This window comes from Stomoxys calcitrans, chromosome 3, assembly GCF_963082655.1.
Source record: "Stomoxys calcitrans chromosome 3, idStoCalc2.1, whole genome shotgun sequence".
Classification (NCBI taxonomy): domain Eukaryota; kingdom Metazoa; phylum Arthropoda; class Insecta; order Diptera; family Muscidae; genus Stomoxys; species Stomoxys calcitrans.
The window spans coordinates 84200785-84228501 of NC_081554.1; the positions used below are offsets into that span (position 1 = coordinate 84200785).

Below are 27717 nucleotides of genomic sequence, written 5' to 3' on the forward strand. Positions count from 1 at the left end.
TCCAATCAGCGCTTAACAATACATTGCACAAGTCACTGTTTCTTTTTTACTTATTCCTTTTTTTTATATTGATAATAAATGTAATTTTATAATGTTTAAATGCGTGTATCAATTCTTCGAACATAACAGTGTATAAGCCACTACGACTCTGCAATCCACTGTCTTCTAGGAACAATCAGATAGTGCTTGTGGCTTAAGTCCGCATTCAGCGTACTAACTATATGAAAACATCTGTCTTGAAGTAGAAAAGTTTTTATATATTTTTTTTCATCATTAAATAACAACTTAATTTGATCTTTTTTTCAGGCTCTCATACGTGCCCACGATGAAATAGGTTATCTCTACGAAGCCCGATTAAAAGCTGCCGGTGGTTCTCTTACAAAACTTGAAGCTATCTCACAACGCAAATCTGGTGGCTATCTATTTCCCCCAGACCTTTTTGCAACCAAAATGCCTATCGAAACAATAAAAATGGTCGGATTGCGACGCAATCTAAATCAGCCTCTGGGTCTGACCGTGGAACTGGATGAACACAAACAACTGGTGGTGGCACGCATTCTAGCTGGCGGAGTTATCGATAAGCAGGGCCTATTGCATCCCGGCGATGTTATTTTGGAAGTCAATGGTACTCCAGTACACAGTCCCGAGGAGTTACAGGTGGAAGTGTCGCGTGCCAAGGAAAATCTAACCTTGAAAATCGGTCCAAATGTTGAGGAGGAAATACGCTCGGCACGTTTGACAAGGGGTCAGGTAAAACAAAATGGTGTTGCTAAAATTGAGCCGGGCAAAAAATTAACGGTAGGTGGTGTTAGTTGGATTATAGCTATTCCCCTCGTTTGGAATGCTTTTTGAAAATTAAAAAAAAAACAACACATATTCTTTTTGAGTAGCTGAATTTTAGTTTTGAGCCTTAGTTTTTTCGAAGGTGCATTTCAAAAAAAAAGGTATAGACCTAATTTTGCATTTTATTTATATGTTTTTAATTAAATGTGCATGCATATATCACTGCTTCAGTTACATTCAAATTGAATTCAATTCAAAGTTACATTAAAATTGATACATTTGAACAAAATTGTGTTCGGATTAAGGTACTGTGACAGCCAGACAGCCATTAAATTCCTGTAAAAGGTATTTCTGAATTCAAAATTAACCTGTTCTGGGTGCCGGGCCACAGAGATATCCCAGGGAATCGTAGGGCGGACAAGCTTGCGAGACTAGGAACTAACTTTCACATTCTAGAGGGACTGGAATCTGTGTGTATGCCTCTAGCGATATGTATGCTAAGGCAGCCAACGGAATGCGCGCTGATGCCGAGCGGAGCGGAGCGTAGCTTATTGGCGCTTATTTTCATGCGAAAAGAAAATTTGTCTATAACTAAAAAATACTATAATAATAAAATACTGTTTGTTCCATGTGTGTTTATAAAATTAGAGCACACGGCAGCGGATTCATCTGATAAAGAGAATTTTACTTCTTCTAGTGTAAATTGCAAATTTTTCCCATGAACATTCCACTAAGGATCAGGGGCAAACAAACTCTGGTGTGATTAATGAAATTATTAACACCAAAGAGTGAATTTGGCGAATTTCATTATTTTTATAGGTTAGGTAGGTTAGGTAAGAGTGGCAGTCCTTTACAGACTCACTTAGACAATTTTAAGTCCATTGTGATACCAAAGTTGCGACTGAGCCATGACCCCAGCATGAATCGAACCCATGACCACTGCACTGGTAATCCAAGCACGCTACCAACTCGGCTACCGGGGCGCCCTTCATTATTTATATTATGCCGGAAAGAATTGCACTTATAATTTGATCAACATGCATTTTTTTAAACACCAAAAAAACATGACTGCACTCTAAAAATTAAACATCAACAACGCAAACAAGCGCGAAAAACGCTTTGGAAATGTTTGGAACTCGCACGCAATCGGCTTTGCTTTCTCTCTTCTCTGCTCGGCGTTCACTATGTTTTGCACAAGCTTATTTGTATTTACTTGTATGTAGCCAGTTTTCTCGCACTCAAAATCTTTATCGCATTGACAATCTCAGCTCGGCTTTCAGCGTGCACTCTGTTCGCACTCTAAGTTTTCGGGATCATGCCCGAACGACAACGGATGATATAGGCCACAAAGAGGGGTGTGGGCATTCCAAAATTATGTGGCCTGGTCTGGATGTGAAGATCTCTACCGCTTTGCTGTAGCTGGCTAGAACGGGCGTCTCAATAATTGTGTCCGTCATGATAGGAAAACATGGCGACAGACTGAAGATTGCCAATTACGACTTTTGCCCAAGCTGTGAGGACGTCGAAGAAGAAGAGACTGTAGAACAACTGCTGTGTGTGTGTGTGTCCCGCACTGGCAGTCAGAAAGACTTCCACTTAAGGTTCACATTTCTTTGAGAACTTGTTTGATTTAGCGGATATGAACATTCGCAAGTTGTTGGGCTTTTTCGATGGTTCAACGGTAGGACCTAGAAGGCATCTTCTCCTCCTTCTCCTGTTTCTGTGGTATCACAATAAACACAAAATTGGTATAAAACCTTAGGGTCAAATAACCGGGGGGAAGCCCCATCCCAAATCCCTTCCAAACGGATATCTTTATCAATTGAAATAATATAAGTATTAAATGAAAGGTATCTAAGAGTAGAGTCCAACTTGATCTCCACCCAAAAAAAAAAAAAAAAGAACGTGCTAAGTTCGGCCGGGCCAAATCTTATATATCCTTCACGATGGATTGCATTTGTCGAGTTACTTGCGCAGTATCTCTTTTTAAGCAAACAAAGAATAATGGATAAGGACTGTTATGCTATTGGAGCTATATCAAGTTATAGTCCGATTCAGACCAGGAATGAATTGAACGACGAACATTGTATAAGTCATTGTGTAATATTTCAGTCCATTCGGATAAGAATTGCGTCTTGTAGGGGCTCAAGAAGCAAAATCGGGAAATCGGTTTATATGAGAGCTGTATGAAGCTATAGATCGATTCAGACCATATTGCATACGTATGTTGAAGGCCATGGGAGAAGCCGTTGTACAAAATTTTTGATAAATCGGATGAGAATTGCGCCCTCTAGTGGCACAAGAAGTCAAGGTCCCAGAACGTTTAATATCGATTTGCGCCATACTCATCACATTTTTTGAAAGTCATATCAAAATACCTTATGCAAAATTTTAGTCACATCGTATGAGAATTGCGCCCTCTAGCGGCTCAATATCCAAGATCGGTTTATATGGCACCTTTACCAGGTTATGGACCGATTTGAACCATACTTCGTACAAATGTTGGAAGTGACATCAACACCACGTGCAAATTACAGCCAAATCGGATAAGAATTGCGCCTTCTAAAAGCTCAAGAAGTCAAGACCCAAGATCGGTTTATATGGCAGCTATATCAAGTTATGAACCGATTTGAGTCATACTTAGCACAGTTATTGGAAGAGATATCAAAACACTACGTGCAAATTTTTTGCCAAATCGGATGAGAATTGCGCCCTCTAGTGGCTCAAAAAGTCAAGATCCAAGATCGGTTTATATGGCACCTATACTAGGTTATGGACCGATTGGAACCATACTTCGCACAAATGTTGGAAGTGACACCAACACCACGTGCAAATTACAGCCAAATCGGATAAGAATTGCTCCTTCTAAAAGCTCAAGAATCAAGACCCAAGATTGGTTTATATAACAGTTATATCAAAACATGGACCGATCTGGCCCATTTACAATCCCAACCGACCTACACATATAAGAAGTATTTGTGCAAAATTTCAAGCGGCTAGCTTTACTTCTTCAAAAGTTAGAATGCTTTCGACAGACGGACCCATGTCTAGATCGACGATCAAGAATATGTATACTTTATGGGGTCTTAGACGCATATTTCGAGGTTTTGCAAACAGAATGACGAAATTAGTATACCCCCTTCCTATGGTGGAGGGTATAAAAACAGCCCAAAAATTACATTTTATACCCATATTGCCCCAATCGGTAACTAATTGGGGCAATATGGGTATAAAATGAAAGGTAATTGAAAGTAGAGTACGAATCTGGTATAAAAATTTGATCAAAGGTTGTACGGGACCTCCCGAATACGAAAACCCTGCAAAACGTGAATGCACTCGCAACATCACAAAATGGGTAACAAATAAAGGGACTACTATTACTCCCTAGACTATGAAACTGGTATACAAATTTAGAACAATGAGTCTAGTGACCGCCCACTCACTAAATACCCTTCAATACGACATGTAGGTCGATCGGGACATTATACCACTTAAAGGAAGGAGAACAGTAGAGTTCGGATGTGATATTGATATAAAGATCCAAGTATCTGAGTCATGACCAGGACATATAAAGGGTTATTTTTTAAGAGCTATAGGAAAGTTTTTCAAAAAACACGAACACATAAAATTCAGAAAAATGCTTGAAATCTTTATTTGAATTGATAGTACGGTCCACATAATTTTATATTTTAAGATTATTTCATGCAAATGCTGACCGTGATTGTGTTTCAAACGATCCATCATCTTATTTCAATTTTGGCATACTCTTTCCAACATTTCGGCCGGTATCTCACGAATAAATGCTTCAATGTTGTCTTCCAATGCGTCAATTGAAGCACAATGACACACTGAACACAATTTGAACTTTCTAAACAGAGCACGCGTTTTGAAATAAAATTCAATAATTTGCAAGCGTTGTTCGTTTGTAAGACGATTCATGGTTAAATTATAGACCAAACTGAAGATGTTTGACAGTGATACAAAACACGAAGCGTACGTGAGCTGTTTAAACCAGTGTTGCCAAAAAAATCATAGCTAAAAAATCAGCCTATAGATAGCGACAATAAAGGGCTCAAATAAAAGGTCTTTGACTGAAGTGTAATCATTTGGGTCCAAGTATATGGGGGGACCGACCCCTTCTCCTAATAAAATCAAAACCAAATTTGTACTCAAATGAAAGAACAAGTGTCTGGAGGCCACCCGCTGGAAAAAAAAGGGAAAGGGAAATTAAATTGAAAACGCATGATGGCCGTTCGGCACAGAGATCGACACCAATGATAAGTCTTTGTAGTATAGTTGAATGTTTACTCTCAAATTTGGGCTGACACAAGAAGGATCTGCGGATCTTTGAAAATGTTTATCCCATGTGGTAGCTTTGTAATACGATTTTGAAAGTAGATTACCAATACAATGAACAACAAAATTAATGTGGATCTGAAATGGGACCATAACCCTGAATATCTTGATCGCCACCAAAGACAAACCCGTTTTAAAAAGGCAAAACTTTGACTACAATCTTTTATCTCTAAAAGTAGTTACAGCGGTCAAAAAAAGTATTCATCATTCAATGTTTTTTTTTTAATAAGTCTACAAAAGACAATTGGAATAAAAACATATTAAACTAATGATGCAGTAGTGCTTGTGTGATATATATGTACACAATTTCATTGTTTTTAAAGAAAAAAATAGTATTTATTGGAACAAAAAGGGCCATTTTACAGCTGAACACAAAAAATTAAACAAAAAAAGTATTCATCATTGCAAAAAAACAAAAAAATAAATAACATAATTTAAAAAAATTAATACTTTGTTATTCGACCACCGCGTCTTATAACTTCTTTTAGCGGTTATATTTTGGTCTATATTAGTCCATTCCTCCATTATCACCTGTTGCATTTGACTCTTGCTCGACAAATTGCGCGTTCTCAATTTGCGTTCGAGATGTTCCCAAAGATGTTCAATTGGGTTCAAGTCGGGACTTTGAGGAGGAGTTTTAATGACTTTGGGGCAGTTATACAGCATCCACATCTTGGTATTTAAAGCAGAATGTTTGGGGTCATTATCTTGATAATATTGAAAGTTATTACCAAGTTATTACTATCTTTTAAATTCCTCTTTAAAATGTCAATGTAATACTTATGATCCATTACTCCATTAATAATTTCAAGATTTCCCGCTCCTGAAGCCGCCATACACCCCCAAACCATTGAACCACCTCCACCATGTTTTACAGTAGCAACTGTGTTTCGTTCTTCAAGCTCTGTATTTGGTTTTCTGTACACTATGACCTTTCCATCGCACCCAAAAAGATTAAACTTGCTCTCGTCTGCAAAAATGACTGTTTTCCAAAATGATTCGGGCTGTTTTACATACATTTTTGCGAAGTTTAGCCTTTTCACTCGGTTTATTTTATTTATAAAGGGCTTCTTACGTGCAGTTCTTCCTCTGTAACTATGCCTTTTGAGTGTATTTCGAATTGTTTGTGTAGTAACTTCCTTCCCTAAATATTCCATAGTGTTTTTACGAAGAATGGTCGCATTTGTCTTCGGAGTTTTCTGAACTTGCCGCACTAGCCAACGCACATCTCCAACTGAAAGTGCTTTTGGTCGACCAGATCTTGGTTTATTGTCAACAGTTTTCGTTTCTGTCCACTTTCTGATGATGGATTGTATAGTAGATCGTGGTCTATTTAATATTTCACTGATAGTTTTTTGAGTTAAACCATTCCTGTGGTGTTTTATTATCAAAACTTTTACCTCATCAGAAACCTCGTTTTGCTTACGACCCATTTTGACAAAAACTATATTTTCAATGAAATTAAATATTTGCTGTCAAGGGCAAAGCCTCCTTTACTAAATAAAACAGAAAAGGGGGATTCCCAAATAATATTTGAATTTGACTTTGATGATAGCACATCAATGATGAATACTTTTTTTGTTCTGTTTTTGGTGTTATTATATAAAATTGCATTTTTTGCGCTAATTAAATTTATTTTTTGAATTTATTTTAAAACATATTACGAAAAATAAACTATTACATAAAACTGCATTATTTGTTTACTTTAAATTTTCTTCAATTACCCAAAATAAGTGAATTTATTATCAATTTTGCTAATGATGAATACTTTTTTTGACCGCTGTATATGTTTCTTTGTTTCTCACAGTGTGGCATATCGAGAATAACAATATTTCGAACTAATAGAGAAAGTAACCCGAAAAGTTTCCATAAGTCTAATTAAAAATTTTACCGGATCGTAATTGAGCCAGAACTACTCCGGTTTGCAGGGTGAGGTCAATTTCTTCAGATGTAATGGGAGGAGGTCGTTATCCATGTAAAACATTTACCCGGTAGCTATTCACCGCATCTACTGCATGCATGTTGTCTAGACTCGTTTAAAAGGCCGCTTGATCTAGAGGTTCTCTCTTGTAGCGCTTAAACCCTCGCTCTAGATCATATAGATCCACCTTCAGGCTTCTGGCCGGTGGATGCTATCCGCAAGATGAAGATTTGGATGATCCCTGCGATAACAGCCCAGAAGGTATTGCTTAGACAGCATGCAGTTATGTCTTCGCACGGGTATGATCTTTGTCTCCTTATGGAGGTGTTCCACGTGAAAATTTTGGATACGGGCTGTATCCACAGTTCAAAAAGCGGTATGTTGCCCGATATATGGGGTGGAATGGAGGATAGGTAGAGATTAAACAGTGCCAGAGTAATAACACCACCTGTTTCACTCTAAGGTATATCCATTTCTTATCCCTATATTATGAAAATGACTGGGGACCACACAGATAACTCGCCACCCTGGCTGGAGCGACGTAGTGTAGTGTTTTTCAGGCGTATGTCTTTGCCGTGGATGCCCAATCGGCTGATATCATGCCGCGCCTTGTGAGATCGAGGCTGGTTATGGGATTGTTTATAAAACTTTATAGGAACCGGATCCATAAAGGTGCTGCTGACGTTCTAGTCACGAATGGATCTTGGTTGCTAGTGTTCACCCGGGTGTTTTTGTTGAATTCATCCTTGTACTAATTCCGTGGTAGAATAGACGATTTCTAAGACAACTATGCAAACAAACCTTTAGAATAAGAATTAGCTCCCACTTTGTACTTACCGGGTAGGTGTAGCGTAATATACACCGCCTGGCACCGCCCGACTTTTGCCGTTTCTTACTGGTTTTATTTTCGATTTGCTCCACTGTGAACTGATAAGAAACACTTACAGCGATGATGTTATTTTTATACCCTCCACCATAGGATGGGGTGTATACTAATTTCGTCATTCTGATTGTAACTACTCGAAATATTCGTCTGAGACCCCATAAAGTATATATATTCTTCATCGTCGTGACATTTTATGTCGATCTAGCCATGTCCGTCCGTCTGTCTGTCGAAAACACGCTAACTTCCGAAGGAGTAAAGCTAGCCGCTTGACATTTTGCACAAATACTTCTTATTAGTAGGTCGGTTGGTATTGTAAATGGGCCATATCGGTCCATGTTTTAATATAGCTGCCATATAAACCGATCTTGTGTCTTGAATTCTTGAGCCTCTAGAGGGCGCAATTCTTATCCGATTCGACTGAAATTTTGCACATAGTGTTTTAGTATCACTTCTAACAACTGTGCTATGCATGGTTCAAATCGGTTCATAACCTGGTATAGCTGTCATATAAATAATCTTGGGTCTTGACTTCTTGAGCCTCTAGAGTGCGCAATTCTTATCCGATTGGAATAAGACTTTGCACGACGTGTTTTGTTATGATATCCAACAACAACTGTGCTAAGTATGATTCAAATCGGTCTATAAACTGGTATAGCTGCCATATAAACCGATCTTGGGTCTTGACTTCTAGAGCCTCTAGAGGACGCAATTCTTATCCGATTGGGATGAATTTTTGAATGTTGGATTTTGTTATGATATCCAACAACTGTGCCGAATATGGTTCAAATCGGTTCGTAACCTGATATAGCTGCCATATAAACCGATCTGGGATCTTGACTTCTTGAGCCTCTAGAGATCGCAATTATTATCCGATTTGCCTGAAATTTTGTACGACGGATCCTCTTATGACCATCAACATACGTGTTTATTATGGTCTGAATCGGTCTATAGCCCGATACAGCTCCCATATAAATCGATCTCTCTATTTGAGCCCCCAAAGGGCGCAATTCTTATTCGAATTGGCTGACATTTTACACAGGTCTCCAACATATAATTTATTTGTGGTCTATACCGGATCATATCTTGATATCACTCTAATAGCAGAGCAAATCTTTTCTTATATCATTTTTTGCCTAAGAAGAGATGCCGGGAAAAGAACAAATGCGATTCATGGCTTTTACTTGTTCGTTGTATTTTATTTTTTTTTTTTTTTTCTAAAAAGTTCAAAAACATGATTTGCTTAACTTATCTAGTGTTATAATGTCTTGAAGTTAAATATTTTGAAAAATATAACAAAATCCTTTAAAAAGGACCTTCAAAACTATTGTAATAACTCTATGAATGCATGTTTAAAACTATACCCAATAACAATGCATTGCATTTTCGTTTTGATTATGCGTTTTCATTTTGAATGTGTTTGGCATTGTTTCAACTTTTAATAATTAATAATATTAAATTAATATTGTTCTGCCATTTTCATTAAATGAAAAATTCTAAATTAGGCATAACAAATAAATCAGAAAGAGTCTAAATTGAAAAAAGAGGCTGTAAGTAGAAATTAGGCAATAAGCATAAAAAATCACATATATTCATGATGAGGGAAGATGATTAGTGAAACTCTAAACGGCATTGTAAAAATTATCTTGAATGCAAATATTTCTTCTTTTTGTCTTTATTTCACTGCTGCAGTGTTACATGCGTGCCTTATTTAGTTATCATCCCTCGGATGATTCTTTGCTGCCTTGTAAGGACATTGGACTGCCCTTCAAATCGGGAGATATTTTACAGGTACTTTTATAATATTTGCCATTAGGAAAGTGCATAACCGGTCTTTATATTGTCTCGACCAGATCATTAATGTCAAAGATCCCAATTGGTGGCAAGCTAAAAATATAACTGCTCAAAGTGATCAAATCGGTTTGATACCCTCTCAGGAATTGGAAGAAAGGCGCAAGGCTTTTGTAGCTCCCGAAGCTGATTATGTGCATAAAATAGGCATTTGTGGCACAAGGGTAAGTTTCAAGATTTTCGCTTAGCAGAACAAAAAAAATTAAAGACAGTTCTTTTATTTTATTTTCTAGATCTCAAAACGTAAACGTAAGACTATGTATCGTTCTGTGGCAAACTGCGAATTCGACAAAGCCGAATTGATGTTGTATGAAGAAGTCACACGCATGCCTCCATTCCGCAGAAAAACTTTAGTACTAATTGGTGTTTCCGGTGTTGGTAGAAGGACATTGAAGAATCGCTTGGTCAATAGTGACCCAGAACGTTTTGGTTATGTTATACCTCGTAAGTATGAAATTGCTTAAATATACACTTTAACAGAATGCCGGAAAATAAAAATTATCGTAGACAAAGGCACAGATCCCGTTAGGTTTTACATTTATCAATCTGTATATAGACAAACAGATTAAGTATAAGGCAGCCACTGCGCCTGTGCATCCTAATGCGATGGAAGAGTGGATAAACGATAGGAACAGGTAATGTACTCGCAGTATAATCGTGGCGACAATAGCAAACCTTGATGAACTGGAAGAAGTTTCAGATAGGATGCCAGAGATTACACTAGAGGTCGAGTGCGGAACTCTGCTGCCAGTAACACGGTCTTATTCTACACCTAAATACCTTTTATTTGAGTCCCATATTCCCATGATCAGTAAATAAGTCCTGCTTGGGGGGTGCTTTGCGAAAGGGGTGCACCCCCAGAAACTTGGTTCCACATTTGGATACCAAATTCGTATTTTACTCGTAAATACCTCTCATTTGAGTCCCATAGGATAGGATGCCAGAGATGACACTAGAGGTCGAATGCGGAACTCTGCTGCCAGTGGCACGGTCTTGGATTGACGGAACTCTGGTATTATCATTTGGTAGTTCACCCCGGGCGACACGGGATAACTAACTACCTCCGACTTGTATGGTGTTCATCATTATCACGGGAAGCTTAGCAGAAAGCTACCGGGCGCTCCCACAGGTTGGGGATAGTGGAATGCTTAATTATACCCTACACCACTACTGTGGTACAGGTTATTATAACTTAGTAAATTTGTTTGCAACACCCAAAAGGAAAAGAGATAGACCCATTGATAAGTATACCGATCGACTCAGAATCACTTTCTGATTCGATTTAGCTATGTCCATCTGTCTGTCCGTCTGTCTGTCTGTCCGTCCGTCTGTCCATGTTAATTTGTGTACAAAGTACAGGTCGCAGTTTTCATCCGATCGTCTTAAAATTTGGTACAGGCATGTTTTTCGGTCTAGAGACATAGCCTATTGAAATTGGAAAAAATCAGTGCAGATTTGGATACAGCTCCCATATATATGTTCGTCCGATTTTCAGTAATAATGGAATAAAATGGTCTTTTTTAAACCGATTCTTTCAAAATTTGGCAGGAAGGATTTTCTTTTGACTCTCGACATTACTGGTGAATTATATGGAAATCGGTTCAGAATTAGATATAGCTCCTATATATATGTTCGTCAGATTTTGGGCAATTTGCATTAATGTTGTCATTTCTCAACCGTAGTTTTTATAGTTTGAATATATTTGCTCCCCGAGGTCCTTCAAAATTGGTTCAGAATTGGGTACAGCTCCCACGTTGTACTTATAGGGAGATGCAGGGTATTATAAAGTTGGCGCCGCCCGAATTTTGTCCTTCCTTACTGGTTCTTATATGGAGTAGCTGCAAATGTGGCTGCGGGCAGTCTGAGATTTCGAGAGGAGAGTCTCAGTGAGGAGTCAGGTGGCTCTTAATCAAATACTGTGTGCCAATGATACTCGAGATGACAAGGCGAGCTATTGGCGCCTTCAAATAACCAATGGCCAACATTAGCGTCTGTTCCCAGGTTAGGGGCGGCTCGCGACAACGAGGGATACATGTGCGATTGCACAAAACCCATGCGGCTTGGGCGATATCTCTTTTTAGGCAAACAAAGGACAAAAGAAAAGAATTTCTATAATATTGGAGCTATATCAAGTTATGTTCGGACGCAGACCATAATTGAATTGAATATTGAAGACCATAGTAGAAGTCATTATGTGAAATTTCAGCCAATTCGAGTAAGCATTGCGCCCTTTAGGGGCTCAAGAAGTAAAATAGAGAGATCGGTTTTTAGCTGAATCAGGCTATAGACCGATTCGGACCATGTTTGACACGTATGTTGAAGGTCATGGAAGAAGCCGTTGCACAAAATTTCAGCCAAATCGGATAATAATTACGCCCTCTGGAGGCTCAAGAAATCAAGATCCCAGAGTGATTTATATGGCAGCTATACCCGAATATGGATCGATTGAACCATTTTTTGGCACAGTTATTAGAAGACATAACAAAACATGTCATGCGAAATTTCAGCTAAATCTAGTGGTTTAAGAAATCAAGACCCAAAATCGGTTTATATGGCAACTATACCAGGTTATTTTTTTTTTTTTTTTTTTTTTTTTTTTTTATTTTTTTATTTTAATTGCAACTAGCTTTCAATAAGAAGCTAACAAGCAATTTTTTTCAAATTTAACATAATTATCATTGAAAATATGTAAATTTTATATAATCTATCTGAAAATTTATTTTACATTGGAAACAAAAAGAAAATAAATAAGTTTAAAGCTCATGATATTAAGAGATCATAGGGTTTAGTTCTATTCAGTCTACGTCTGGTACTTGGATCATTGAGATTAATGGCTTCTGGATTTACATGAAGGCGTAATCTGGCATCATGTTTCGTTGCTGCAATTGATATTTCCTCTGACACTGTGTTCATGCGGAGGTCTCTATGGAGATCACTGTTGCGAACATACCAAGGGGCGTTAACTATGCTCCTTAGTACTTTATTTTGAAAATTTTGAATCATGTAGATATATTTCTTATGCGTGCAACCCCATAGTTGGATGCCATATAGCCATATTGGTTTTAATTGTTGATTATATAAAAGTAATTTGTTTTGAATGGAAAGTTCAGATTTCCTGCCCATAAGATATTTGAGTTTTGACCATTTAATATTAAGTTCTTCGATTTTCTTCTTGACATGCGCTTTCCAGCGTAATTTCGAATCCAGGGTCATACCAAGATATTTCGCATTGTCCGAATAAGGGATACTGACTCCATTTATATGCACGGGGATGTTCCTGGTAGCTTTATTTGTAAAGTTTACATGAACCGACTTCGAATGGTTCAACTTTATTTGCCAAACAGAGGCCCAACGATTTATTTCATTAAGAGCTTGTTGCAATTTAGTGATTGCTTGCTCCTCTGTATCTGCCACAGCAAGTATAGCAGTATCATCCGCAAAAGTTGCAATGACTGAGTTTGGTGGTTCTGGCAAATCGCTAGTGTATAAAAGATATAGGACGGGACCTAGGATACTTCCTTGAGGCACACCTGTACCAATTTTCTTCATGTCTGAGTAGGAGTCATCCTGTTTAATTCTGAAGAATCTATCCGATAAGAATGATTTTAGAAATTCAACATATATTTCAGGCAACATCCTGCTTAATTTCCTTATAAGCCCGACATGGCATACTTTGTCAAAAGCCTGCGACACATCTAAGAATACAGCAGAACATATTTTTTTATCCTCAAAGCTTTGTTCAATAGTATTAGTTATGCGGTGTATCTGGTCAATAGTTGAATGGGAATTTCTAAAACCAAATTGATGGTCTGGTATGAGATTTTTTTCTGCAATAATGGGGTTTAAACGACTCAAAAACAGTTTTTCTAGCAGTTTGGATAACATTGGTAGTAGAGATATTGGTCTATATGAGGTTACCTCTGTTGTAGGTTTACCTGGTTTAGGTATCATACGGATTTCTGCAATTTTCCAAAAAGTTGGCATTCTTCTTAACTTGAAGCAGGAATTAAATAATTGGGTTATTTTAATGATGCAATTATATGTAAGATTTCTTAGTATTTCAGTATTTATTAAGTCGAAACCTGGACATTTCTTTAGCTGCATACGGCCTATTTCTGCATATACCTCACCAACTGTAACATTCTCGATGCTTTGTTCGAAATTTCCTATACCTTCATTACCATTAGTTGGAAATTCATTGTTATTGGAGAAAACGTTCTCCATGTGTTCTGAAAATATTTGCGCCTTTTCCATATTCGTTTTGGCCCATGATGAGTCATCTTTTCTTATTGGATAATTTCTTGGTACAGGCCTCTTAACTCCTTTTGTTGCTTTCCAAAGTGAATAGTCGGTACTTTTATCAGTTGTTAACGACAACAGATGTTGCCTAAGTTCCATATCTCTGAAAAGTTTGGTTTCTGCACTGAGTTCCTTAGTGATTTTATTTAAGAGTGTCTTGTATGACGGATGTCTAGTTTGCTGCCATTTCTTACGTATTTTGCGTTTCAGTTGAATTTTTTCTCTAATATATACCGGGTAGGTTTGTTCAGAAGCAGTACTTCGATAATCAGGAGTACTTTGCCATGCGGCTTTCTGAATAGTTGCAGTTAGTATTTCAACTTCATTTTCCAAATCGTCTACAGAGATTGGTGCTTCGACTTTCAAATCTGCATTCCACAAGATTAAATTGAAATATTGCCAGTCGGTAAATTTATTTATCAAAAAGGGTGGAGGCTCTTTTGTTAGTATTTTTTCAAAAAGTGTAAGGAAGATTGGAGAGTGGTCTGAGCTTAGATCAAAACCATTTTCTATTTTTATTCGGGACGTCGATATTTTTTTGACCAGAAAAAAGTCTATTAAGTCGGGAATTTTGTTTGTATCAGTTGGCCAATAGGTTGGTGTACCTGATGAGATTATTGAGCAACCAGTATCATTCGACGCTTTGAGTAGTTCTCTGCCTTTTGTAGTTGTTAATCGGGATCCCCAGTGAGTATGTTTGGCGTTAAAGTCGCCTCCAATAATGTGCCTGTCGTTGTGTTTTTCTATCAGCTGTTTATATTGTTCGTATTTAATTTGATGTTTCGGTGGACTGTAGAGAGCTGTTATGAGTAAATTTTCATTTTTAGTGAATATTTTTATTGTGGTAGCCTGAAATTCATCCGTTTTTATTTCCTCATCTTCTATATGCTTTATCGACTTCCTAACTATAACTGCGCTACCTCCTCTAGCAGTATTCGTTGGGTGAGTGGTATGATACACCTCGTAATTTTTGAATCTTATATATGATTGAGTAGTGAAATGGGTTTCTGATATTAGACAAACATCTATTTTCTCGTTGTTGAGCACGACTTCAAGCTCCCTTTGGTGTTTGTGGAGGCCATTGGCGTTCCATAACATAATCTTAAGCGGGTTATACATGTTTAGATACGTTTGATGTTTTCTCGAGATTAGCTAGTCTGATTTCAATAGTTTTAAAAAAGTTTTCTTGAGTACTAAGCCTACTGAGTATTTGTGACAGTATATTGTTTGGAGCTTCTGAAACGATATTTCCGGTGACACTCGCATATGATTGCGGGTTTTCATTGCTATTTCGTGGAATATTGGTGTATGGTATAGTACGCTTACTGGTTGATTGTAATTTCTTGTTTCTTAGCTTCTGCAACTCTTTGGCGACTTGACATCCTCGGTATGATGCGGGATGTTGTTCACCACAATTACAGCATTTTGGACGGTCTATTTCTTTATCGCATTCGTACGAATTATGTTTACCCGCACATTTGACACACCGTGGAGGTTTATTACAGTAATTTTTGGTGTGACCAAAACTTTGGCATTGTTTACATTGAGGAAGCACTCTTTGTTGTTTTATTTCCTCGATTTGAACAATGGAGTGGCAAATACTTCTTATTTTGAATATTTTTTGGATGTCTTCTTTGGAATCAAAAGATAAAACGAACATATTAAGAGGTTGTTTAGTTTTGAATTTAAGTTTATTTTGGGCATCAAGAACATTAAAACCTTGAGATTTGAGGTCATCAATTATTGATTCTTTATCGGTTGCATAGTGGAGATTTTTTACCATCACTTTAATTGGTCTCGTATTTTTATTTTCATAGCTATGCCAAGACACCCCGATTGAAAAGAGATGTTTTGTCAACTTTCTATAATCATCAGAATTAAATGTGTTCACTTTGTATGTTTCATTACTTAGCATTTTAATTAAAAACGAGCTTGTAATATTTTGTTTTAAATCATGATGAAACTTTATGTAGTCAGTAATGCCTGATACCATTATTGGCGGTTATGAACCGATTTGAATCATACTTAGCACAGATGTTGAAAGTCATAACTTAACACGTCGTGCAAAATTTCAGCCAAATCGGATACGAATTGCGCCCCATAGACGCTGAAGAAGTCAAGACCACAGATCGGTTTATATGACAGCTATATAAAGTTATGGACCGATTTGAACCATACATAGCAAAGTTATTGGAAGTGAAACCAAAACACCACGTGCAAAATTTCAGTCAAATCGGACGAGAATTGCGCCCTCTAAAGGCTCAAGAAGTCAAGACCCAAGATCGTTTAAATTGGCAGCTATATTAAAACATGGACCAATTTGGTCCATTTATAATCCCAACCAACCTACACTAATAAAAAGTATTTGTGCAAAATTTTAAGTATTTGTGCAAAATTTAAGGGGTCTTATGTGCATATTTCGAGGTATTACAAACAGAATGACGAAATTAGTGTACCCCCATCCTATGGTGGAGGGTATAAAAACGGGCACTCCTAACGTTGACGACCCACGCAAACGATAGAGAAGGTGCTGTATACGCATTGGCGGATGTATTAGAAGTACATGGCAGATATTACTGCCTTACAGGAAGTGCGATGGACTGGGAATGGCGTCACAACAACACCAAACGGTGACGAACTGTACTATTGCTGCCATGGCTTGAATTTAGCTGTGGATTTGTGGTGAATCGGAGACTGAAACACCATGTCTCTTGCATTACTTCGGTAGATGAGAAGCTAGCCGCAATCCGCATAAATGCCCCGACGGAAAACATGGACGAGCAGACCAAGGGAATTTTCTACGAGCACCTAGAAAGAGAATATGACCATGACAATAAAATCGTCCTGGGAGGTTTTAATGCGAAGATAGGGAAGGAAGTCATCTTTGGTCCAACAGTCGGAAAGTATAGCTTCCACGAGATAACGTCCGATAATGTGTTGAGGCTAATAGATTTCGCCGCGGCAAAAAACGTGTTAGTTAGCAGCACCAGATTTCAAAACATAAATATTCAGAAAGCCACACGGCTGGAACCATATTGAAGAGGAGATCCGGTCGATTGCAGAATGCTTGAGGTGGTATGGTAATAAAACGATGACTTCAGGTGAGATCATCATTAGGGACAGTAAGATATCACCTTTTATGAGGATATTACCATGCGTATCGTTTAGAAGTCGGGTCAGCGTAGTAAAGACGATTTGGCAATGAAAACCAGAATACTGCCAACAGGAAACTTGGGGAACCCAAAACCTTTTGGGGGCAAAACAGTCTATCCACTCCCTTAGGACAACGTCGTAAATCCTAAAAGGAAGTTCAGATCGTGAGAAGACTAGGTAGTATAATTTTCCATTTCATTACGGGACTCATAGGACCACGGGTGCACTTATACAGAATAGATGCGGCAAGGGATAACATGTGTAGGCAATATTTGGAAGATGGTGATGCTTTGGGGCACTTTCCATGTCATGGCCGTGATTCCGAGGCTAACAAACACTGGCACTTAGGTTGGGAACAATACCAGACTTTTATCAAGTTAGGAGCCTGAAATGCAGAACATTAAGGGATTTTGTGAGTAGCAAGGAATTCCTGACTAAGATTTTTTGAGATAACTTTAGTTATGTTAAGAGCGAATAACAGGGCACCCTCTTGTCAACATAACCCAACCTATCCTCTCATTAATGTTGGCGACATTCTCTACCATATGGTGTCGCCTTGTTACATGCCATTTGGACAATAAAAAGGAGGTCCATTATAATTGAGGTTAAACATGAATCGGATACCAATCATTAATATAATAGAAGTAGACCCTCTTTTCTTAATGGCGTGTTCATGGGCAAATTTGCGGAAAATACTATTAGTGGTATTTTGCCTTCGTGAGTTGCCATATAATACGACTAGTGCATATCACCATTGTGTTTAATAAGAACAGAAGCACTTAATTCGGCAAACTTTTTATTTCCCGACTTATCATAAAATGATTTTTTCACAAATAAATTCGCACAATTTTTTTTTTAAATTTTAACTTTCTTTTAGACACCACTCGCCCCAAAAGAGCATTGGAGGAGAACGGCGTCAGTTATTGGTTTGTAGATCGCGAATGGATGGATCAGGAAATTAAGGAAAATAATTTCTTGGAATATGGTGAACACAACGGAAATCTATATGGCACCCATATACAAACCATAAAGGATGTCATAAGTAGTGGTACGTTGTGGAAATTCCTTACCAGAATAATTCGTACCAATTTTCTGTTCTTTGTGCCATTACAGGTAAAATGTGTGTTTTGGATTGTGCTCCAAATGCTTTGAAAATTTTACACAATAGTCAAGATTTAATGCCATTTGTTATATTCATTGGAGCCCCTGGTATGGAACAATTAAAAACTATCTATGCCGAGCGTCGAGCAACGGGTTCTAATAAAAATTTAACCGTAAGTAATAAAATTTCACTATGAGGGAAGAGAAAGATGCTCAGTATGCTTTGACATTTCATCATGAATAGACTTACTAACGAGCAACGCTTGCAAATCATTGAATTTTATTACCAAAATCAGTGTTCGGTTCGAAATGTGTTCAAATTTTGACAAATTTTGTTCAGCGATGAGGCTCATTTCTGGTTGAATGGCTACGTAAATAAGCAAAATTGCCGCATTTGGAGTGAAGAGCAACCAGAAGCCGTTCAAGAACTGCCCATGCATCCCGAAAAATGCACTGTTTGGTGTGGTTTGTACGCTGGTGGAATCATTGGACCGTATTTTTTCAAAGATGCTGTTGGACGCAACGTTACGGTGAATGAACACATTTCGAACCGAACACTGATTTTGGTAATAAAATTCAATGGTTTGCAAGCGTTGCTCGTTAGTAAGTCTATTCATGATGAAAAGTCAAAGCATACTGAGCATCTTTCTCTTTGACACCATGTCTGAAATCCCACGTGATCTGTCAAATACTAATGCATGAAAATCCTAACCTCAAAAAAATCACCCTTTAGTTATTGCGTCAATGTCTTTGTAACACGAGGAATTTGGAAACGCATAGTGGTGTCCGCTTAAAAAATGCCACAATTTATGTTGGACCATAAATTGGTTAAATCACTTCCTCTACTCGATATATTGTAGAAAGGTCAAAATCGAATCATGTTAATGCTGCTATCACACTATATGTGATAGTCTTATGACATGTCACTTTCGCAACTGGTCATGGATGTGAAAATTGTCAATTGTCATACGATTCATCATATTTGCTATCACACTTTATATATTACTAGCCAAACCGGGCCCGCTCCGCTGCTCCTTCTTTAACTCTCTAATATCTTTTTAGGGTTGGGACACTTCGCCCTGAATGCGGATATCGAATTCGTGCCATTGTAGCCTATGATGCTGAACGCATTCGAATCCTGGCGAGAACATCGGACAATGCGGTGTTTATTCCCTCTTAATGTTGGCGACATTTGCGAGGTACAATGCCATGCATGGTCATTTCAAAAAATTTCCCCAAAGAGATGTCGCACTTCGGGACGCCGTTCGGACTCGGCTATAAAAAAAGGTCTCTTATCATTGAGTTTAAACTTGAATCGCGCAGCACTCATTGATGTGAGAGAATTTTCTCATTCTCGGTTCCTGGTGGTAATGTTCTTCCTAGGATAATGTTCTCATTAGGGGAGGGATAGCACCTCAGACATTTCAACTCAAATATAGATATCAAATTCGTGCAAATTACATCACTTTTCTACAAAATTGGATCAAATTCATTTTCTACTCTCAAATAACTTTCAGTTGAGTCCCATATTGTCATAATGGGTCAAATAACCCATTTAACGTATCTTTAGCAGGAAAAGCGCCACCCGATATCTGAAAATTATATAGCCTATGTTTCCTTCCAAACAAACGTATACAATCTATGAAAATTTTAAGAAAATCGGTTCAGTCAAGTGTCATATAGTCAAAATGGGTCTAATGGCGTTTTTGAGGGGTGGCGTAACCCCTTATACTTCGATCTGATTTTGTATGCCAGATTCGAAATCTACTCCCGAATACCTTTCATTTGAGCCCCATATTGAAATGATCGTCCAATATATCTGTTTGGGGGAGTTTTAGGGTTGGGGCGGCCCGATGGGTATTAAGATTACCATATTCGTATTCTACTCTCCAATACCTTTCATTTGATACCTATATTGTCAAGTGTCATATAGTCAAAATGGGTCTAATGGCGTTTTTGAGAGTGGCGTAGCCACCTATACTTCGATCTGATTTTGTATGCCAGATTCGAAATCTACTCCCGAATTACTTTCATTTGAGCCCCATATTGAAATGAACGTCCAATATATCTGTTTGGGGGAGTTTTAGGGTTGGGGCGGCCCGATGGGTATTAAGATTACCATATTCGTATTCTACTCTCCAATACCTTTCATTTGATACCTATATTGTCCCGATCGGTCCACTTTTGATTTTGGGTTGTATTCTTGGCATAAGGGGGAGGGTCCGTCCTCCGTTCGATATCGAAATATTTATAGTTTATTTGTTTTATTGAGTTTTATTGAGTACGTCGGAGTATATTTGGGTATAGGAGAAGTGGGTATCCAAAGTTTGGCCCTACCGATCTAGCCATATCAGTCCGTTTGTGGAAATCACGGTAGCGTTTAAACAAATAAAGCAATTCGTTTGAAATTTGGCACAGATATTTCTTATCGATGTAGGCCGATAAAACGGAACAAATCGGCCCATATTTAGATAAAGCTCCCATATACACCGTTCTCCCCACAAGACTTCTTAAGCCCCTAGAGGACGCCATTATTATGCGATATGGCTGAAAGTTAAACTATAACACTCAAGAACCAATCCAAATATGGTCCAAATGGCTCCATAACCTGCTAAAGTTCCCATGCAAACCGATTTCCCAATTTGACTTCTTGAGCCCCTAGAGGTCGAAATTCTTATCCGATAATGCACAATGACCTCTGGTATGATCTCCAATATTCATGCCAAGTATGGCCCGAATCAATCCATAACCATATTTGCCTTTATCTAAAGTTGACTTCATAGGATTTATTTCTTAACCTCTCTCACTATCATTTTTTTGTTTCTGCCTTTAAAGAGATGCCGTGCAATGAACTTCACCCATGCAACCCATGGTGGAGGATAAATACACCCATAGAAAAAAGTCAGCTTATAAAAGTAAACACTGTCTGCTGACTGTTATTAGTAAATTTTGTTTCTTTCCCAGCAGTAGTTCTGCTATTATAGCAAATGTTATCAATTTCAGAACAGCAGGCTAACTGCTGAAAAGTCTATTGCTTGCTCAAATGACTGCTGATCATTACTGATGAGATTGTTAGAAGGAGTTAAAAAATATAATAGAGAACAAGTAAAATCGTGCTAAGTTCCGAAGGGTCGAATCTACCCTCCACCATGGATCGCTTTTGTCGAGTTCTTTTCCGGCATCCCTTCTTAGGTAAAAAAAGGATAAAATAAAAGATTTGTCTTGCTATTAGAGCGATTACAAAATATGGTCCGGTTCGGGCTACAATTAAATTATATGTTGGAGACCTGTGTAAATAAAATGTCAGCCAATTCGAATAAGAATTGCGCCCTTTGGGGGCTCACGAAGTAAAATGGAGAGATCGATTTATTGGGTTGCCAAAAAAGTAATTGCGGATAGTTTAAAAGAAAGTAAATGCATTTTTAATAAAACTTAGAATGAACTTTAATCAAATATACTTTTTTTACACTTTTTTTCTAAAGCAAGCTAAAAGTAACAGCTGATAACTGACAGAAGAAAGAATGCAATTACAGAGTCACAAGCTGTGAAAAAATTTGTCAACGCCGACTATATGAAAAATCCACAATTACTTTTTGGGCAACCCAATATATGGAAGCTGATCAGGCTATAGACCGATTCAGACCATTATAAACACGTATGTTGATAGTCGTGAGAGGATCCGTCGTACAAAATTTCAAGCAAATCGGATAATAATTGCGACCTCTAGAGGCTCAAGAAGTCAAGATCCCAGATCGGTTTATATGGCAGCTATATCAGGTTATGAACCGATTTGAACCTTATTTGGCACAGTTGTTGAAAGTAAGAAAAAAATACGTCATGCAAAATTTCATCCAAATCGGAATTGCGCCCTGTAGAGGCTCAAGAAGTCAAGACCTAAGATCGGTTTATATGGCACCTATATCAGGTTATGGACCGATTTGAACCAAACTTGGCGCAGTTGTTGGATATCATAACAAAATTTCATTAAAATCGGATAGGAATTGCGCTCTCTAGTGGCTCAAGAAGTCAACATCCCAAGTCGGTTTATATGGCAGCTATATCAGGTTATTGACCGATTTTAACCATACTTAGCACAGTTGTTGGAAATCATAACAAAATACGTTTCATTCACGTATCATTTCATTCCAATCGGATAAGAATTGCGCCCTCTAGAGGCTCAAGAAACCAAGACCCAAGATCGGTTTATTGGGCAGCTATATCAAAACATGGACCGATATGGCCCATTTACAATCCCAACCGACCTACACTAATAAGAAGTATTTGTGCAAAATTTCAAGCGGCTAGCGTTACTCCTTCGAAAGTAAGCGAGTAGTTACAAACAGAATGACGAAATTAGTATACCCCCATCCTATGGTGGAGGGTATAAAAATACAAAGTAATACTCAGTTTTTGATCGCAGTAAGTAAAGAAACCATCAACTTCTCTTACTGCGCTCGAAGAAAGGTACTCTGATGTGATCCAATGTTCGTCTCAAAGAGGCATGATTCTACCATTGCACAGCTCACTAATTAGGACTGATAATATCGGACTGATGATGAAGCTTTGGTCAGTTTCGAAATCGCGATATCCGTAGCCTGTCCAATGCATTTATAATACGCCACATTACCTTAACTTTTTAAGAAGGTAGTTTATTTGATTTCAATTCGAAAAAGAAATCTAACAAAATGAAACAAACAAAACAAAACAAGTCAAAGTGTACTAAGTTCGGCCGTGCCGAATCTTGGGAACCCACCACCATGGATTCTGCGGCTTCCAGTGACTCAAGAAGTCAAATCGGGAAATACGGTTTATATGAGAGCTATATCAGGTTATATACCGATTTGAGCCGTAGTTGGCGCAGTTGTTGGAAGTCATAACAGAAAACTATGTGCAAAATTTCAGCCAAATGGGACAAAAATTGCGGTTTCCAGGGGATCAAGAAGTTAAATCGAGAGATCGGTTTATATGGGAGCTATATTAGGTTACATACCGATTTGAACCGTACTTGGCACATCTGTTGGAAGTCATAACAGAAAACTATGGGCAAATCGGACAAAAATTGGGCCTCCCAGGGATTCAAGAAGTCAAATAAGGAAATCGGTATATATGGGAGCTATATCAGGTTATAGACCGATTTAGACCGTTATTGGGACAGTTGTTGGAAATCATAACATAACACTATGCGCAAAATTTCAGCCAAATCGGATGAAAATTTTGGCTTCCAGTGGCTCAAGAAGTCAAATCGGGAGATCGGTTAATATAGGATCTATATCAGGTTATATACCGATTTGGACCATACTTGGCACAGCTGTTGGAAGACATAACAGAAAACTATGTGCAAAATTTCCAAATCGGACAAAAATTGCGGCTCCTAAGAACTCAAGAAGTCAAATCAGGAGATCGGTTTTTATGGGAGCTATACCAGGTTATAGACCAATTTAGACCGTTATTGGCGCAGTTGTTGGAAATCATAACATAACACTATGCGCAAAATGTCAGCTAATTCGGATGAAAATTTTGGCTTCCAGGGCCTCAAGAAGTCAAATCGGGAGATGGGTTTATATGGGAGCTATATCTAAATCTGAACCGATATGGTCCACTTGCAATCCCCAACGACCTACATCAATATTAAATATCTGTGCAAAATTTCAAGCGGCCAGCTTTACGCGTTCGATCGCTATCGTGATTTCGACAGGCGGACGGACGGACATGGCTAGATCAACTCACAATGTTGAGACGATCAAAAATATATACTTTATGGGATCTTAGATGAATATTTCCAGGTGTTATTGGGTTGCCCAAAAAGTAATTGCGGATTTTTTAAAAGAAAGTTCTAATAAAAATTAGAAAGTTTTAATAAAAATTAGAATGAACTTTAATCAAATATACATTTTTTACACTTTTTTTCTAAAGCAGGCTAAAAGTAACAGCTGATAACTGACAGAAGAAAGAATGCAATTACAGAGTCACAAGCTGTGAAAAAATTTGTCAACGCCGACGATAAAATTACAAAAAAAATTACTTTTTGTTAAAAATACCTCAAGTACTGACAATATATGACCGGCTGTAGTAGGCAAACATAAATAATAGCGTAAAATAAAATAATAAGCCAAATTTTTTTGGCAGTTCAGCAATAATACACCATGAATATTTTAGCAGATTTTTGTATTTAAATCGGCAATTTTTATAGTTAAAATAGCAGACGAAATGTTTGCTAAAACAGCAGCCCATTGCTCTTTTAGCAAACATTTTTGCTATTTTGAATATCAAATTTCGAACTAAGCAAATGTTTGCTTGTTATTTTTTAATTATTATTTTTTTTTTACTTTCAGTTCGATCGTCAGAGTTCTATACGTTTCAGTTCAAGGCGAGCCCGCACCTTGGAATCTCTGGCATCCCTATATGAGGTTTGAATAAAAGATTTGTCGTCGTTATCCTTTGAGTTTTCATAACACTGTTTTGCTTTACAGGATGACGACTTAATTTCCACCGTGGAAGAAAGTTCATTTGTACAACGAAAATATGAGAAATATTTCGATATGGTCATAATCAACGAAGATTTTGATGATACATTCCGTCAGGTAGTGGAAACACTGGACGAGATGAGTCATCAAGAGCAATGGGTGCCAGTTAATTGGATTTACTAAAACAAATCAATGACTTTATCAAAAAAAGAAAAAAATAATATTTATTAGCAAACAAAAGAAATGAAAGAAAACACATCATACACAAAGAAGAAACGATGACGAAACGATGAAAAATTAACGAACAGCTGCTTCCTCGGAAATGCTCTTAATAATGCAAGAAAACGGTTGGTTGGCCCATGGCCCATCAACAACGGTTGCATGTGATCGACCAATTCCCTCACTTTCTCCAATAGCATATTGCATAATTAATAATGGAATAGAAAAACTAAACAAAGTGTTCTTATTTGTTAATTTTAGCTTTTAATGTTGAAGTTTTGAACCAAAAAGAAAAACACAACCGAATCCATTTTTTGAATCTCTCTCCTCCTTATAAATGTGTGGGTTTTTGTAAAGCAAAGGGTATAATTTTTAAACAAAATCTAAAGTGCGCAGTTGTTGATTATTTGTTAGTAAATGTATGCTTCAATGTATTTTTATGATAAGTTAAATTGTGACAGCCCTCCTATATAGGGATATGCCTATACAAATACGGTTTATTTCGTTTGTATTGACTTTGTAAACTATGTGTAACTCGAATTCGTCCATTTACAATTTAATTGTTGCAATTTTTATACATTTCTATTTAATTTTAGTTTCATAAAATGATTTTTTTATTCAATTTTTTATACATACTACATACATTTTCTACTGAATAAGTACAATTTTGTATTTCTCCAAAATACTAGAATTTTTTCTTTGCGATTTATGAAAAAAGATAAATAGTTATTTTATTATATATTTATGTATTTCATTATTATTATAGTTTATTTTTTATTTTTTTTTTTTGATGAGCTGTTAACTACCGAACTATAGAAATCAAACAAAACAAAGCCCTTGAAAGTTATTTCTGCATTTCGCTATAACATCGTATATCATCTACAATTAATTAAATTACATATATGTATATGTATGTATGTATGTTACAACATTATTAAAACTTTACTTCTCAAAAATAATCATAAATCCAATTTACCATACAAATCGACATCAAAGTGAAATATTTATTCAAGCTACTATTTTGTGCTTTTCAAAGTAATATGAATAAATAATACAATGCATATTTGGCTCAAAAATCTATTTTTGTTTTATTTTTTGATCCTCAAGATAAGAACGACACTCATGTAGTTGACCGACGGCACCCAAAGACAACCGGTTCTATGTGCTAGATTTACCCGATGAAGTGATTCATCGGCAGGGGCAAAAGGTATACAACACACTGTGGCAAAAACAACCGCTAACTGAGGAGGGTTTTAAGCCCACCCACGCGGACCAGGGTCTCAGCTTCCCGGCACGGGAAAGCTGTGAGCACCACACAAGCTGGAACATTTAGGTCCGATCTGTGTGGTGTTCATTGCTGTCGCGAGAAGCGTAGCTGCAAGTCCACAAGTTGCGAATAGTGGAATCCTCCATACGGAGTAGCTGCAACCAGAGTCGCGGACAATTAGCGAAGAGTCTCAGTGAGAGACCGGGCGGCAACGGCTCTTGCTTTAATACTGAGTGCCTATGATGTTCGATATGATAAGGCGAGTTATTGGCGCCCTTAAACAACCAATGGTCACCCTGTTCCCGCGGCGATTGGTCCTTAGGACCGGAACGAGCTTGCTCATCTACAGAAGCTTGACGAAGATCGCCACCTCCACATGAAAAAGTGGTTACAACAACAACAACAGGGTCTCAGCTTAGCTACAATCTCACAAATTTGTAGGTGACGGTAGTGATTCTTATTAGGTTAGGTTGTAAAGAGGGTGCATATATTAATCCACCCCATTCCACTGCGGACATACACCTAAGCCAGTAAACGGCTTGTTGTGCGCTCTAAAACTATAAAGTAACCTCTAAAAATATATATTGGGTTGCCCAAAAAGTAATTGCGGATTTTTCATAAAGTCGGCGTTGACAAATTTTTTCACAGCTTGTGACTCTGTAATTGCATTCTTTCTTCTGTCAGTTATCAGCTGTTACTTTTAGCTTGCTTTAAAAAAAAGTGTAAAAAAAGTATATATGATTAAAGTTCATTCTAAGTTTTATTAAAAATACATTTACTTTCTTTTAAAAAATCCGCAATTACTTTTTGGGCAACCCAATAATTGTATGTTAGGAATTCCGTGCTACTTACAAAATCCTTAATTGTTTTCAATACCACTCTCCTAAGTTGGTTCATGTCTGGTATTGTGTCTCCACCCAAGTGCCGGTATCTGTTAGACGCGAAAGCCGGGCAATGACAAAGGAAATGCTCTAACGTCTCATCATCTTCCCCGCATGCCCTACACATGCCCCCTATACGATTTTAGCCGTCCTACCGACCGTTTCGCTGTTCCACAATGTTGCATGCGCCTTCGGTGTCCACTCCCTTTACTCGGACTGCGTCGACCCGAAAGGCTTCGGGTTAACCAAGTTTATTGACGGCAGTCCTCTGGCCTTCACCGCCAAATCGTCGGCCCTTTCATTTCCCCTTGCTCCATTATGGCCCGGCACCCAAATGGCGTTAATCTCCTTACACTGGTATGCTAACGCGAGACTTGACGTTCTCGCGTTAGCACACCACCACTTCACGCATTCCATGATCGGCCGGATCTCCGCCTGCAGGACTGTATTATTGTCAGGATCTCCGGCTGCAGGACCGTATTATGGTCAGACAGTCCCCATTTCGAGCCTACAGCCCGTCTACATAGTGCCAAACATCT

The 27717-nt window shown here is 37.8% G+C and overlaps 1 protein-coding gene across 2 annotated transcripts in view; it reads left to right on the forward strand.

The window, feature by feature from the left end:
- The window catches only part of LOC106092244 (protein PALS2), an 85975-nt gene extending 60639 nt beyond the window's left edge, over positions 1–25336 (forward strand). Inside the window, exons 4-11 of one of the 2 annotated variants that reach the window (XM_013259035.2) lie at positions 307–750; positions 9636–9734; positions 9797–9958; positions 10028–10238; positions 18124–18294; positions 18360–18520; positions 24680–24754; positions 24818–25336. In XM_013259035.2, the coding sequence (XP_013114489.1) occupies positions 307–750; positions 9636–9734; positions 9797–9958; positions 10028–10238; positions 18124–18294; positions 18360–18520; positions 24680–24754; positions 24818–24994 (1500 nt within the window). In that variant the 3' untranslated portion in view covers positions 24995–25336. Of the gene's footprint in view, positions 1–306; positions 799–9635; positions 9735–9796; positions 9959–10027; positions 10239–18123; positions 18295–18359; positions 18521–24679; positions 24755–24817 lie in introns of both variants that reach the window. The other variant, XM_013259034.2, reaches the window with a different exon arrangement.
- The last annotated feature ends 2381 nt before the right edge of the window (positions 25337–27717 follow it).